Below are 13,895 nucleotides of genomic sequence, written 5' to 3' on the forward strand. Positions count from 1 at the left end.
GCCAGAGGGGCCTGCCAGTGAATACTCAATTAACGGATGTTAACAGAGCAAAACGTCTAAAAACAAAACCTCTTCTACGTGTGCACCAGAAGGGCACGTTTGGCAAAATGTCACAGAAATGTGATACATGTTCAAAAGAGTATATACATCTGCTTATTCTTATAAAATAAAGAGTATTAATATGCTGCCTCCTCTAATCTTCTGGGAAGGCTTTGCCCCAGAACATTGCAGTAAATATTTGATTGCATTCAGCCACAAGAGCGTTAGAGAGGTAAGGTACTTGTGTTGGATGATTAGTTCTTGATCACAAACTCATCCCAAAGGTATTGAAAGCTATGTGTGCACAACTGAATGCCTGTGTCTGCACTAAGTGCACCTTAAAGGGCCCAAATAATGGAACATTGAATTTTTGCCCGTTTTTGGAATGTGTGTTGTGATATTATCACATAAAAGTGATTTATGTAAACATTATTAAAGTTTCAAAACATGCTGTTCATTATCCAGTTCATTCAGTCCATATATGGTAACTAAGCTGCAAAAACAGCCAGTTTAATCAACACAGTTACATATAGCTGCCTGTCCACTCATATTGAAGTTATAGGGAGTGTTTCAGCCCAGCCTCCTTGTTGAATGAGTCACAACATAGGACAGCCAATGAGAACACAGGCCATCTACATATATCTTGTCATAAAACGCACATTAGCAAAAACAGAATGTTAAGGAAACCCTCATATTATGTAAATTTGATCTGTGTCATTGTTTTATATTATTTCAAATTAAAATAGTTATATTTTCATAGTTTCCCACCTGTCTGTAAGGCACTTACAGCTGAGCTGCCACTATTAAGAAAAGTTCTTCATAAATAAAATAACGTATTATTATTATTATATTATTAAATCATTTTGACATCTGGCATCAAGCTTTTGTACCTGCCATGGGAGTACATTTGAAAATTAGCCAAACTGACTAAACTGGCACATTTACAGAAATGTTTATTAATTAAGGGAATTAATTGTGCCTTTAATCTGAATCTTAATTGAATAAACTAAATAGGTCATAAACTGTTTTGTTACCTATAAACATAAACTTTATGATTACACTTCAAGGGAAAAAATGAAATACATAAAAAGTGTAGGGTACAGGCCCCTTAAAGTAGCTGAATTTACTAATTAAAAGGACTTTCTGAATATTTTATTAAAGCAATTGATATTTCTGCTCATGTTTCATATTCCCATATAACGGTGAGCCTCTGCAGAACTTTGATCAGTCATTTATTTTTGCATGTGAAAATGGTGCAATCGTGAACTATCCAATATAAAAGCATGGGATGTTGGGAGGCTGTGATCTCTGTGACTCGATTTCCCTTTAAACGCTAGGGGGCGCTGAAGAGTGAGCACTGGGTAGCTGTAAGTTAATGCTGTCGTCCTGCTGCCAACAACTTGTAGAAAAAAAAGGAAACATACAGGTAGGTTTTCTTTGCTTTTTAGTGAAATACGTCCTTCTACTTTCTAAAACTGAAGGAAAGTTCTTCTTCTGGACAAGCGATTAAAAACTATTTTAACGGTCACTTAATCTTCGCTCTATTCTCACCCATTCAATGAGGACTCCTTCGCGGGCGCCCTCTGGCGGAGAAACGGGGAACACTGGCTCCTCTGAAACGGGCTCTGTAATAGTCTGGCTCCACGCATAGGCTTCCATGTGAACAGCTACTAGAAAAGGCGTGTTCCCATGAGCGGACAGGGAGACTCTGAATGAGACACGAGTAAGTTACACAATTTCGTCCTAAAAACATGACGAACCATTTCAACTCCTGTAATAAATACTTATTTACTGTTCGCGTAGATTGTAATAAGAATTTAAGTTCAGTGACAACACAGTGCAAACATTTGTTTTCATAAACTGCGCTAAACAGCCCAAGTCCAAATGAAGCTGCTTCCTCGACAGTCACAAGCTCTGTGAACACACCCTTCACCAGCTGGCATAGGGGACTTGTAGTTCTTTGCACTCTCGACCCCACTGGATACAAATACAGTTAAGAGCCTTTGAAAACTACATTTCCCAAAAGTGTGACGAACTCGTCGGCCGTTATCCACGGGATCGACAGGATTCCACAGTTGGATACTAAAGTTAGCGTCCTCACAGGTAGGATATCATTTTAAACGAGTGCTGTTTTCCCGTGAACGTAAAATCTTGGCACTATCTTTGTTTGCTTATTAGCTAATTCTGTCGCGTAAGTAGCTTAAAAGCTGTAGTATATGAACAGCCATATCTGTAACGTGCTTCGTTTAGCTGCTGATAATGCATCCGTTACCTGCATCAACGGCTCTATATTAGACCAACTTCTCTCTTATTCCGGGATCTTTGGCCATTAACTGCCACAATATCGGTTCGATATGCGTAGCAAAACCCATTTAAAGCAGCTTTATGAGTATATTCGACAATATTGATATTTCACTCTGTTCCTGAAATTGGACTCCAGATGCTCAGATGAGAAGAGTCTGCACGTGTGAGATCGTCAGTCTTGAAACTGAACTCTTTAAAAACGATGTTTTGCTGTCAAACATGTTCTCTGGTGCGCTCGCAGTGTAATACTTGAATTATTTGTTGGCAAACATGCTGGCAAATATGTCATATTCAATATCCATGATACTAAACATTTAAACTTGGGCGCGCATATTTATTATCACCAACAAAACAAGACAAATCCAGCACTGAACTTTTCATGTATTTACTGAAAAGGTTTTTGAAGTCTTGGAACTATCTCAACTTCTGTGTGAACGACTCCTACAATACAGATATATATATATATATATATATATATATATATATATATATATATATATATATATATATATATATATATTAATGAATATAAAAATAAAGCTTGTCACAGAGCATACATTATGATTTACATTGCTATAGCTAAAATGATAAAATGGTTGAAAAAATTGAGGTCAATGATGAAAAAAGGAAGAAAAAATTACATAAGCTATTTTGCGTAGATTAATATGTATTATTACACAAATTGCATACATTTCATATTGTAGCTTAGTAGATAGAAATGACATTTCTGCGTTTCAGAAATAAAATAAAGGAAATGTTCAGGTTTTTGTCATTGGTCTGTCAATTAAAAAAAGATAATGCATGTAAGTTTTGCATCTGTCATACTGGGCAGTGAAATCCATGAAAATCACTATTAAACAAAATTATCCCCCCAAATGATCCCAATAGAACATCATCTACTGTCGCTCTATAATAAACATAAGATTCTCCTTTTAACAAAATAAACAAAAAATCTTGAATGAGTGCATTTTGTAATGCATGAGCACCAATCAACCTATAATTTACAACACTCAGTCCAAATCTCCAGATTAGGCCTACATGATTATTCAGAAACAGTGTTTTATTTGGTCTTGGAGGCACTGAGTGTCTTTCTCGCCAGCTGCCATAACGAGATAAAATACATTAAATGACGGACTAATAAAAAGACTGAGTTCTGTAGAAACACAAAGTCATTGTGGCCATGTATCTGCCTCTGTAGAGCTAGAATACCTGGGAAAATGTTCAGTATACTGAACTTTTGTAACGGTGAGGGTAAATTCACACTTGGTCCATTAGCAAGATTGTGTAGCATAGGGTATTTTTATTTTTCTCTTTATTATTAAGTAGGTAATGAAACGGTGGGTGGCTAGATGTTAACCCAGTTGTAGTAGTGACCAGATTACTAAAAACAATATTAATCACATAAACGATGAGCATTTTTTTCTAGCACAGTTTGCTCAATTTTATGCTCAAACACAACTGATTCAAATCATGTGTTAATTGCCAGGATTAACGAGTGTGTTTGTGCTTGACACCGGCTGTCCAGGGCAAGAGTTGTGCAGCACTGGTCTAACTGAATATCTTGAATAAGAAACATCTGGCATTTGCTATCAAGTGCCATGCCTGTAGCAAACTAAGAGGCTAACTGTAAGCTATCACTAGCTAGCTGCCAGCTTTGCTGTTTGATTTCAGGTCATACATTTCACACTGCCACGCAGATTCGCTACAATCTCTTGGTTAAAACAAGTGATGTGCTACTATCTTAAAGGAAATTTGTGTAAAAGCTATTTGAGCTATCCATCTGTTTATTAGATTTTATTTACATTTGATGAAAATGTAACTGGGGAGAGGGGGGCATTTTAAAGTCAACCTAAATCGAAATGGACCATTTTTGACCTTTTTTGTTTATGTCTGTATTCATATTATGCAAAATACATTATATCATATTATTTTAAAGACCTAATTGCTTCTTCCGTCAAAATGTAGTGCCTGCCTCCAAAATACATATTCTGACTTTTGTCCAATTCACCATGCAACAGCAGGTGTTCAAATTCATGCTGTCATGAATTCATGAAGAAACCTTTATTCCTTCCATTTATAGGATTAATACTTTAATGGGTTATTATTTGTAAACATAAAAAAATTGATTCCCTATTATAATATGAGACACATGCCTGAATCCATCCTATCTTCTAACTGTCATGTATTACAGAAAATAATTGTTTGATTAATTGTTTACATGGTAGGCCAATCGAAGGTCAAATTAATGTATATATATTTATAAATGTATTAGCAGATGACGATAATTTATACATACAAAACTATACAATAAGTCTTAAGCACCTTTATTTTATTAAAGGGAATTTATTTAAAAAAATTTGTTTTTGCTTGTGAAAATATATAAATATACATACAGTGAATAGTAACAAGATTTTTTGTTTCCAAGAACAAAGTCTAAAGAGCGGGTTCTAGAGCTCTACTTGAAGCCCCCAGTTATTGCATTTATTTATTTATTTTATTTTATTTCTTTATTTTTTCCATCACCATTTACCAAACCAGGTAATGCTAATAACCACATATAATGATGGGCTTCCTTGAAGAGAGGTTTGGAAATGGTAGAACAAACTTATTGACATGATAAATGACTACTTCTTGTACTAATGTTATTTGTTTTTAATGTAATATTACTGTTTTTCTGAACAAATAATGTTTATTGTTTACCTAAAACCTCTGCACTGGACTGTAGATATTTATGTTGTGCTGTTATTAATGTTTTCTTAAATCTTTTAACACTTTGCAGAGATCTCACAATGACAGGTGAGTAGCGTGGTGTGGTGAAACTACTGATAAGTTTTATACTTTCAAGCCTACTTATGCCTTTACTAATATGATTAGTAAAAGTGTCAAAATGAGATCTCGCACTTGCTTTCTTTGTTTCAGAACGAGCTAACAACTTCCCACCTCTGCCTGCGTTTTTCCGCATTAAGCCATGTTTCTACCAAAACATTGACGAGGAAATCCCTCAGCCTCATTGCCAGCTTGTTCGCAGAGTTTACAACCTTTGGATCTGTAAGTGATTTAACACAATCCACTTACCCTACATAGTTTCTGAGTAAACCAAACTGTACTAAATACTGTTTGTCTCTGGAGCCCTGTTTTCTGGTTGTCTCCTTTAGTCTAATAATAATGGATAATAATGAGTGATGTTTTTGTATTCATAGTGTACTCTATTACGCTATGCGTGAACGTGGTGTCTTGCATAGCCTGGTGGGCTGGCGGTGGTGGTGCAGTTAACTTTGGCCTTGCTCTCCTGTGGCTCCTGCTGTTCAGTCCCTGTAGTTACACTTGCTGGTTCAGGCCCCTTTACAAGGCATTCAGGTAAGGCTACTCCGGACAGGCCTGACAATTGTTACATAATCATCTGCTTGCATTTATTTGAGATCACGACAATTTATTTAAGCTGATTGTGAAAAAGGTATTGTGTTTGTGCAAGATGCAATTGCAAAGGGAAAGCAAGAACACATTCATTCAAGAGCACCCATTGAATAGGAAGAGACTTAGTAACCCAAAACTACATGGAGCTTGTTTTAGCTGTTGCGCATGTGCATATTTCTACAATGAGGGAGCCAGTTGGCTTATTTTATTGAGTGACAGGTCTTTTTTCATAAAAAAAAATATGTTGAGCATTACGGTCTTTCTCATTCATTCTTCAGTCAGTCACCTGTCTCCTCCTCCTTCATATAATGTCTCCAGTAGCACAGAGTATTATTTATTTGTTAGCTTAGTAGCTAATGTTAATTTAATAACATTAATTGTTAGCTTATAGACTTGCAGAACAAATATTTTTGCTCATATCTTCACACTCTCTAAAGAAACATGCAAGATTTACTTGATTGATTACTAATAACTTGATTGTAGTAACTGTACTTTAATTGTTGCATAAAATTAAAAAATACATTTTTTGCAGTTATTTATATGGAACTTATTCATATAAGCATTTTCATGATTGTGACAGACAAATGACTACATTTGACAATTATGTCATATAAAAATGAAAACCTCTTGGTTTATCTCTTTGCACAGGGCTGACAGCTCTTTCAACTTCATGGCATTCTTCTTCATTTTCTTCCTTCAGTGTGTTCTGGCTTTTATTCAGACCTTAGGGATAGCTGGTTGGGGTGCATGGTGAGTATCATCCTAAACCATGAAGGATACATTATGCCGTTTTTATTATGTCAAAGCAGAGACCATCTGATACAAACAGTATCAAACTTACCAGTGAGCTTTACACTTCCCTCCTCGTTACTGTTTGCCACTGGTGCATTTTCATAGATTTGCAAGTCGTCATAAATTATTTTACTGCCACATTGAACCATCTAGCTAGAAATGAAAAACAGAACTGTGGTATTAATAGCCACACTTTGCGTAATGTTAGGTTTTGAAGGTATACCTCAGAGAAAAACTCAAAAACTCTACTACCTCAAATAAATAATATTTTATATTCCATTAGCTTTATTATTATTGTACTTTGTAAACTGTATTATTTCTAACGAGAGTTGAGTCCCCTTCATAGTTTGAGTCATGATGTGATGGCCTCGCTTTAAGAATGAACAGTTAAGAGTGTTTCACCTGAGATAACTTAAATGAATTGTTTTCAGCAAGTGTATATTTCCTGGAGTTGTTTCAAACTAATAGTTTTTAAAATGAATAACGTTTAAAGTTCCACCTGAGACTGATTGTCTCATCATATGGTTTGGTGTTCAGATTTATAGGTGAAAGATACAAGACCTGGTAATGACTAACCCAGTCTACTTCTCCCTCACTCATACCTTTCATTCTAGTGGTTGGATAGCAACAGTGCTGTTTTTCAGCACTAACGTGGGATCAGCTGTGGTTATGCTCTTCTCAGCTGTGCTGTTCACTATAGTCACAGTGCTTATGGGACTGGTTCTTATCAGGGTAAGTCTGATGCAAAGCACACTTTAGGTCTATGTCAAAGACACTTTAAAGCAGGGGTGCCCAAACTATTGGCTGAGGGCCATAAACAAAAAAAAATGCATAGAAAGAAGGTTTCAAATCCAGTTTTTATTTACTTTATGTTTATAATGTCATAAAATAAATGATTTAAACTGAATTTGAAACCCCATCAACTTATGTACTCATGAACATAAACAAAAACATGTGTTCATAAGTGTACAGAAAGACAGATTTAAAAAATTGAAACTGATGTTGGCAATCACAGTGCTGATGTGTCTACAGTAAGCTACTAGCTTTTTGCAGCAATGTGGTTCAGTTTTGGCATGTTCCTTTCTGCAAATCAAGGTTCAGAGGGTTCCTTGTTACTATGATTGTGATTGTTGAGTGAAATCCTCCAAAACAAATGGCAGTTTCTTATACTGATACCATTAATGATACCAATTGCATGAAGACACACACAGACAGCCCCCCCATATATACTCACTGGCCACTTTATTAGGTTCAATTGCTTCTCAATGCAACTCAATGCATTTAGGCATGTAGAGGTGGTCAAGACAACTTGCTGAAGTGCAAACCGAGCATCAGAATGGGGAAGAAAGGGGATTTAAGTGACTTTGAACGTGGCATGGTTGTTGGTGCCAGACGGGCTGGTCTGAGTATTTCAGAAACTGCTGATCTACTGGGATTTTCACGCACAACCATCTCTAGGGTTTACAGAGAATGGTCCAAAAAAGGGAAAATATCCAGTGAGCAGCAGTTGTGTGGACGAAAATATCTTGTTGATGTGAGAGGTCAGAGGAGAATGGGCAGACCGGTTCGAGATGATAGAAAGGCAACAGTAACTCAAATAACCACTTGTTACAACCAAGGAATGCAGAATACCATCTCTGAATGCACAACACGTCGAACCTTGAAGAAGATGGGCTACAGCAGCAGAAGACCACACCGGGTGCCACTCCTGTCAGCTAAGAACAGGAAACTGTGACTACAATTCGCACGGGCTCACCGAAATTGGATAATAGAAGATCGGAAAAATTATGCCTGGTCTGATGAGTCTCAATTTCAGCTGCGACATTCAGATGGTAGGGTCAGAATTTGGCATAAACAACATGAAAGCATGGATCCATCCTGCGTTGTATCAACAGTTCAGGCTGGTGGTGGTGGTGTAATGGTGTGGGGGATATTTTCATGTCACACTTTGGGCCCCTTAGTACCAATTGAGCATTGTTGCCGCAGCCTACCTGAGTGTTGTTGCTGACCATGTCCATCCCTTTATGACCATAGTGTACCCATCTTCTGATGGCTACTGCCAGTAGGATGATGCACCCTGTCATAAAGCTCATATCATCTCAAACGTCTTGAACATGACAATGAGTTCACTGTACTCCAGTGGCCTCCACAGTCACCAGATCTCAATCCAATAGAGCACCTTTGGGATGTGGTGGAACGGGAGATTCACATCATAGAAGTGCGGCCAACAAATCTGTAGCAACTGTGTGATGCTATCATGTCAATATGGAACAAAATCTCTGAGGAATGTTTCCAACATCCTTGTTGAAATTATGCCATGAAGAATTAAGGCAGTTCTGAAGGCAAAAGGGTGTCTAACCTTTTACTAGCACTGTACCTAATAAAGTGGCCTGTGTGTGTGTGATATATATATAGCTGCACAGTTAAAGCAGAGTGGTAAAAGTTATATGTATTGTTTCAGGTTCACCGGCTTTACCGTGGTGGGGGGGGAAGCTTTCAGCGTGCCCAGGAGGAATGGAGCACTGGGGTGTGGAAGAGTGCCCCTGTCAGAGACGCTGGCTTTAATGCCATTGCTGAGAGTGGCCCAAGTCTTCCCCAGTACCCTGCTGCTGTACCCAGTTATCCAGAAAGTGGACCGTGGTGATGAAACATTCTGGACTCTAGATGGAGTCAGAGTGCTCCTTTTCTCCTGCGTAGAGCAGATATCTCAATAACCTCATGCCTCCACATGAATGACATAACACTGAAATGGTGAAGCTTCTACAAAAATGGGACTAAACACCCCATGTAGGAATCAATTGTACTTTCTGTTTACAAACCACATTGCCAAAACGGTTGCATAACAACTCGGTCACATGTGGAGGAACGTAAATATTGTTACTGGATGAAACAATTGTGCAGATAAGGTACTGCTCACCCTCAAGTCATGGCAGCTTCCAAAATCACTCATTGGGAATGTGAAAAATTTGAGAAATAGAACTGTGCTTATTTCACAAAGTGATTCCTTACATCACACATCAAATGTGCTGCATCCATGATTCATTCTTTGATCGTTTGCTGAAGATGATTCAGATTTTAAAAGATAGACATGAGTTAAAGGTCTCTACATTTGCCAGAAACTGATATTCTTAGTCATTTTATACATTGAAAATATGCATAGGAGTTGCATGCTTTTTAATTTCCCAACAACATTTTACTTTTCGAAGTGCAGTTAATGCTTTTTCAATCTGCTGTTTTGTGCCTGATTTTCTGCCTTAATTTTCCTAGTGCATTTAGCATGTGCAAAGAATTAGCTTTCAAGTTTGCCTGACATTCTGCAGATCTGCAAGTGGCCATGTCCATTTATGCAGAATTATCATTTGCTCAGTGCATTTTTCTACCTGCGTCCAGATATCCTCTGCATTTGATTTCAGTGCCCTGCTGTTAAAGTATACATTCCTTTACCCAGTGTTCCACCTATCATATTTCAGTGTGTTCCTATATGGAGCACAGTGTTTACAGCGAGGCCATTTAAATCTGGGTTTGAAACACTGCGTGTATAGAACTTGATTTTTTTTTTACCTTATTTTTTACCCTCTGGAATCACAAGAGGGTAGATTTTTCAACTGACATTTCATCTCTGGGCTGGATTATATATGTAACTAACACTATCTTTGATATGATTATAAATGCATCAGATATGAAATATGTTACTGACATGGCTAAGTAAAGAAAATTAAATAAAAACATTCCTTTTCAGATTTCAGAATGTTTCTGTTTTTTTTATCAACATGTTTTAAAGCACACGTCAGCTTTAATTTTAGGCTATGAGCATTGTATTAGCGGAACCATACAGGAATCACTGTGCTTTTTTTTTTAACATTATAATGTCTTAATAGATGCAAAAAGAGCAACACTGCATTAGTATAATTCAACTCAGTATGCTTTTGCAGCACAAAATTCATGCCAGATACAAGACTTTTCACCCAGAGAAGAGAAGGTATCTAGCTACCTTACTACCCTGCCAGAAAAAAACAGCAAAGCTGATCACCAGCAAAAGAGCTTATGTTATAGTTTGGGTTCTAGTATGCTGTCAACCAGCATGATAATGCTGGGTGACTGGCTAAATTTTATTAGACCAGAATGGAGATCTTGCTGGTCTAAGCTGTTTTTGTTTGTTTGTTTCTGGCAGTGTAGCAGAGTAACTTTAGCTTGTTCTTCTCATCTCATAAATTCTCCCCAGTGTTATGATGATTTAAAAACAGTTATACGGCAGCAATAAGACATTCAGCCTCCTAGCTGTAACAATACCTTTCTGGCTTCCTTCTAAAAATCCACCCCAAAGCAGTTGTAGTTTTTTTTAAATGTTCCTCCCATCTTCAGGTTACATCAGATGGTTTCTGTACTCTTTAAGCTGAAAAATCTCACTCCTGAGCTGTGGTCACCAACCTTGCTCCTGGAAATCTACTTTTCCTGAGGAGTCTAGTTGCAACCACATTTTGCCATGCCTGCTCCTGCTAGTTAACCTTTGGCATCCTTGATTGGCTGAATCAGATGGATTACGTCAGGTAAGAAGAGGACAGCATGGTTGGTGCGGGTTGAAGCTGAACTCTGCAGGAAAGATAATCTCCAGGAGGAGAGTTGGTGACCACTGCACTAGAGACTACTGAAGCACTGCTGGATGCAAGTGGGCATATATACAGATATAGTGATAGTTTGTTTTTGCATCAGAGGGAATTCTTTGTGATCTTACAGTAAAAGCCAGTTTTAAAAAAGTGGTCCTTAAAAATGACATTTGAAGTCCTTTATTAATATTAAATAAACTGCTGCTGACTGTGGAAATAACTCCTGATCATCTGCCATTATAGAGCATTTACTGAATCCCATCTGTGTGAGCAGTGGAAAGAGAGGGCTGAAGGAAATGTCATTCCTGTGCTACACATTTATTACTTTGATATTTTTTTTTTCACCACCAGTTGTAATACTATTGTATATTCAGTTCAAAGCTTAAAGGAAGTGTTTAGTTTCAGCACTGTGATGGAAGATTGATTCTCAAAAGGAAACATATCGATCAGAGGTAGCGATATTTCTATATCGATTCGCCAGTCCTTTCTGAGAGTAAATCAAAAGCCCTAAAAAAGCAGAATGTATGTTCTTCACTAAACAGCATTTACTAAAACAACCGTGGCCAAAAAAAAAACATACAAGCAGGAAAATTGCATCCTTTGAAAAATGGTGAATGCGTCACAGAATTCAGGTATTCAAAAAACTGCAAAGGTTATGCAAACTAAGCATTAAACATGGCAAGTAATATTTAAGATTGTGTTCATTAACAGTGGTGAACTGGTTAGAATGTGAATCCCAGGGCAACGATTGCTGAATAATTCACCCCTTGAAGATGTGAGTGTTATGTGAATTAATTAAAGCTACTCTTCTGCTCTCTAACCTTATAGCCATAATCCCATTTTAAACCCGGTGTGCTGGAATGCAGAGCCAAAACAACAAAAAAACAAACAAACAAACAGTGTCACGGCGCAATTACTTACAGATTGCTCTCTATGAAACAGAACAACTGCTCCCCCACATGTTTGCAACAGGCCACAGCTTGGGTCAATCCTGTGCTCACAGATTCTCCCTGAATATCGACAATTAGCACTATAAACAACACAAGTACACAATGAAAATGTGATTGTGCTGACTCTCCCCAACGCATTTTTAATAACCATTTACCTCCAACCAGTTAAAAGAACAGCAATTTTTACAGCAGTCTTGATTAAATGGATTCGTTTTGCCATTAATCTGGTGAAAGTTCATTTGTTCTTTACCACGGTGTCTGCACACAGAATTTAGGAGTGCTTTTCTTATCAGACTCATAGTGACAATTCACAGCCCTTATTCTTTCACCCCAATGTTCAACATTCTCTGTCCTCCCATCCCCCATCCCTCGCACTGAACAAGTAAAACACGACATGGAGTTGGCTGAGGAATGTGCCAAATTGATTTTTCCCTTCTCCGAGGCTCGTTTTCCCCCGTGCAGTCGCCGGTTAAACAAAAACATTTAAATCTCAGCCTGCTATGTGAATTAGTCTTTTAACATTGACGACCATCTGCGTATTTATTTAAGTTAGGTGTTCTTAAAACAACTAGATAGAAATTAAACAAAGCGTTTATTCCTCAACGTTAGGCTCGCCACAACTCGCGATATGGATTTCTCAGCACGGAATGGAGTCGACAGAGCCATGCGCTCCCTTCCACTTCGCGCTGAATGCCCTATGCTTACGTTGAAGCTGGCTTGAAAATACACCGGGCTTTCGCCTTCACTCCAGACTATTAAAGCGAGCGAGTCGGACGATGGAATTCAGACAGTGCTTGGACCCATATACAACAACCAGAGGCCTATGAGGACGAATAGACATGGCTGCAAGTGTTCGTTTTTTTTAAGCGCACTGTCTCTTTAAACGCGCGAAACCACGCCTTGTTCAGTATATGCCCGCCTGTATTTTGACGTAGAGGATGCTGATTGGACACGCCGGGCCGTCCACGAAGGCAGTCCGCGCTTTTCATTGGTGCGCCGCCGCTGTTCGCCTCAGGACTCTCGCTGCTTTGTGAAGATGGCGGCCGAACTAGTAGAAGCGATGGTGAGTGGATGAGCGCTTTTCTTTTTCTTTGCCGAGAATAAAAGCGCTTTCCAATACACGGGAGAAGATGGTTGTTGTGTATTTAAACACCAGTAGAAGCGAGGAACACCGTGTCGCGGTGTTTTTATTACCGCTGGTAGTCCGTAAACTGCGTTGGCAGTTGAGGCTGTAACGTTAGCTAAACTGAATGAGACAGGCTTTCACTTTTGGGACACAGAACCTGAACGTAAAGTCGATGTTTTTTGCAAAATAGCCGCAGCTCCCGCTTAACGCACCGTTGGCCTGTCAGTCTGGAAATCTGACAACAACTATTACAGCTAAGAAGTGATTGTGTGCAACTCATCCGGTGCCTTCCCGCACTCGCTGTAGCCTCCATAATACCGCTCCATGCTGCTCTAATAGATGAGGCTGAAGTCAGCTTTTTATTCGTCAGCTTCTTGTTCGAATTTTCTCGTTCCACCTTAAAAGGTACAGTAGTTGCATGTAACAGCTGCATCATTTAAGGTGGACCGGCAAAATTCTAATAAAAAGCTAACTTCAGACTCGTTTCAAATAGCCGTGTGCTAGCGTGCAAAGTACAGCATGTGTTTATGATGGACCCGGTAAACTGATCAACTAGTATAGTTATGAACTGGTATTAATGAAGGTTAGTTTATTGGTAGCTGATAGACTTACGTTGTTATTTGTATAAACGGTTGCAATAACTTAAGTTCATTCAATAGAAGCTGA

The 13,895-nt window shown here is 38.3% G+C and overlaps 2 protein-coding genes across 3 annotated transcripts in view; both read left to right on the forward strand.

Annotated features, from left to right (window-relative positions):
* The first annotated feature begins 1,379 nt into the window (after positions 1 to 1,379).
* Positions 1,380 to 10,294, forward strand: scamp4 (secretory carrier membrane protein 4). 2 transcript variants are annotated; one of them, XM_017702292.2, is made up of 8 exons: positions 1,380 to 1,465; positions 1,603 to 1,762; positions 5,123 to 5,139; positions 5,263 to 5,391; positions 5,544 to 5,700; positions 6,406 to 6,507; positions 7,164 to 7,281; positions 9,011 to 10,294. In XM_017702292.2, the coding sequence occupies exons 2-8, from the start codon at positions 1,752 to 1,754 to the stop codon at positions 9,191 to 9,193; spliced, it is 717 nt and encodes a 238-aa protein (XP_017557781.1). In that variant the 5' UTR covers positions 1,380 to 1,465; positions 1,603 to 1,751; the 3' UTR covers positions 9,194 to 10,294. The 2 variants fall into 2 exon arrangements, with proteins under 2 accessions (XP_017557781.1, XP_017557782.1); XM_017702293.2 differs by lacking the exons at positions 1,380 to 1,465; positions 1,603 to 1,762 and adding an exon at positions 2,069 to 2,142.
* A 2,730-nt stretch (positions 10,295 to 13,024) lies between these two features.
* The window catches only part of pias4a (protein inhibitor of activated STAT, 4a), an 11,335-nt gene continuing 10,464 nt past the window's right edge, over positions 13,025 to 13,895 (forward strand). The window contains exon 1 of the mRNA XM_017702294.2: positions 13,025 to 13,166. Coding sequence (XP_017557783.1) covers positions 13,140 to 13,166 — 27 coding nt within the window. The 5' untranslated portion in view covers positions 13,025 to 13,139. The remainder of the gene's footprint in view (positions 13,167 to 13,895) is intronic.

Source organism: Pygocentrus nattereri, chromosome 15 (genome assembly GCF_015220715.1).
Source record: "Pygocentrus nattereri isolate fPygNat1 chromosome 15, fPygNat1.pri, whole genome shotgun sequence".
NCBI classification, from domain to species: domain Eukaryota; kingdom Metazoa; phylum Chordata; class Actinopteri; order Characiformes; family Serrasalmidae; genus Pygocentrus; species Pygocentrus nattereri.

What these genes read in the sequence shown, in the direction of transcription:
- scamp4 (XM_017702292.2), top strand. An exon ending in CCCCTTTACAAGGCATTCAG is followed by an intron (nt 5,701 to 6,405) that starts GTAAGGCTACTC and finishes CTCTTTGCACAG; the next exon opens with GGCTGACAGCTCTTTCAACT. An exon ending in ATAGCTGGTTGGGGTGCATG is followed by an intron (nt 6,508 to 7,163) that starts GTGAGTATCATC and finishes CTTTCATTCTAG; the next exon opens with TGGTTGGATAGCAACAGTGC.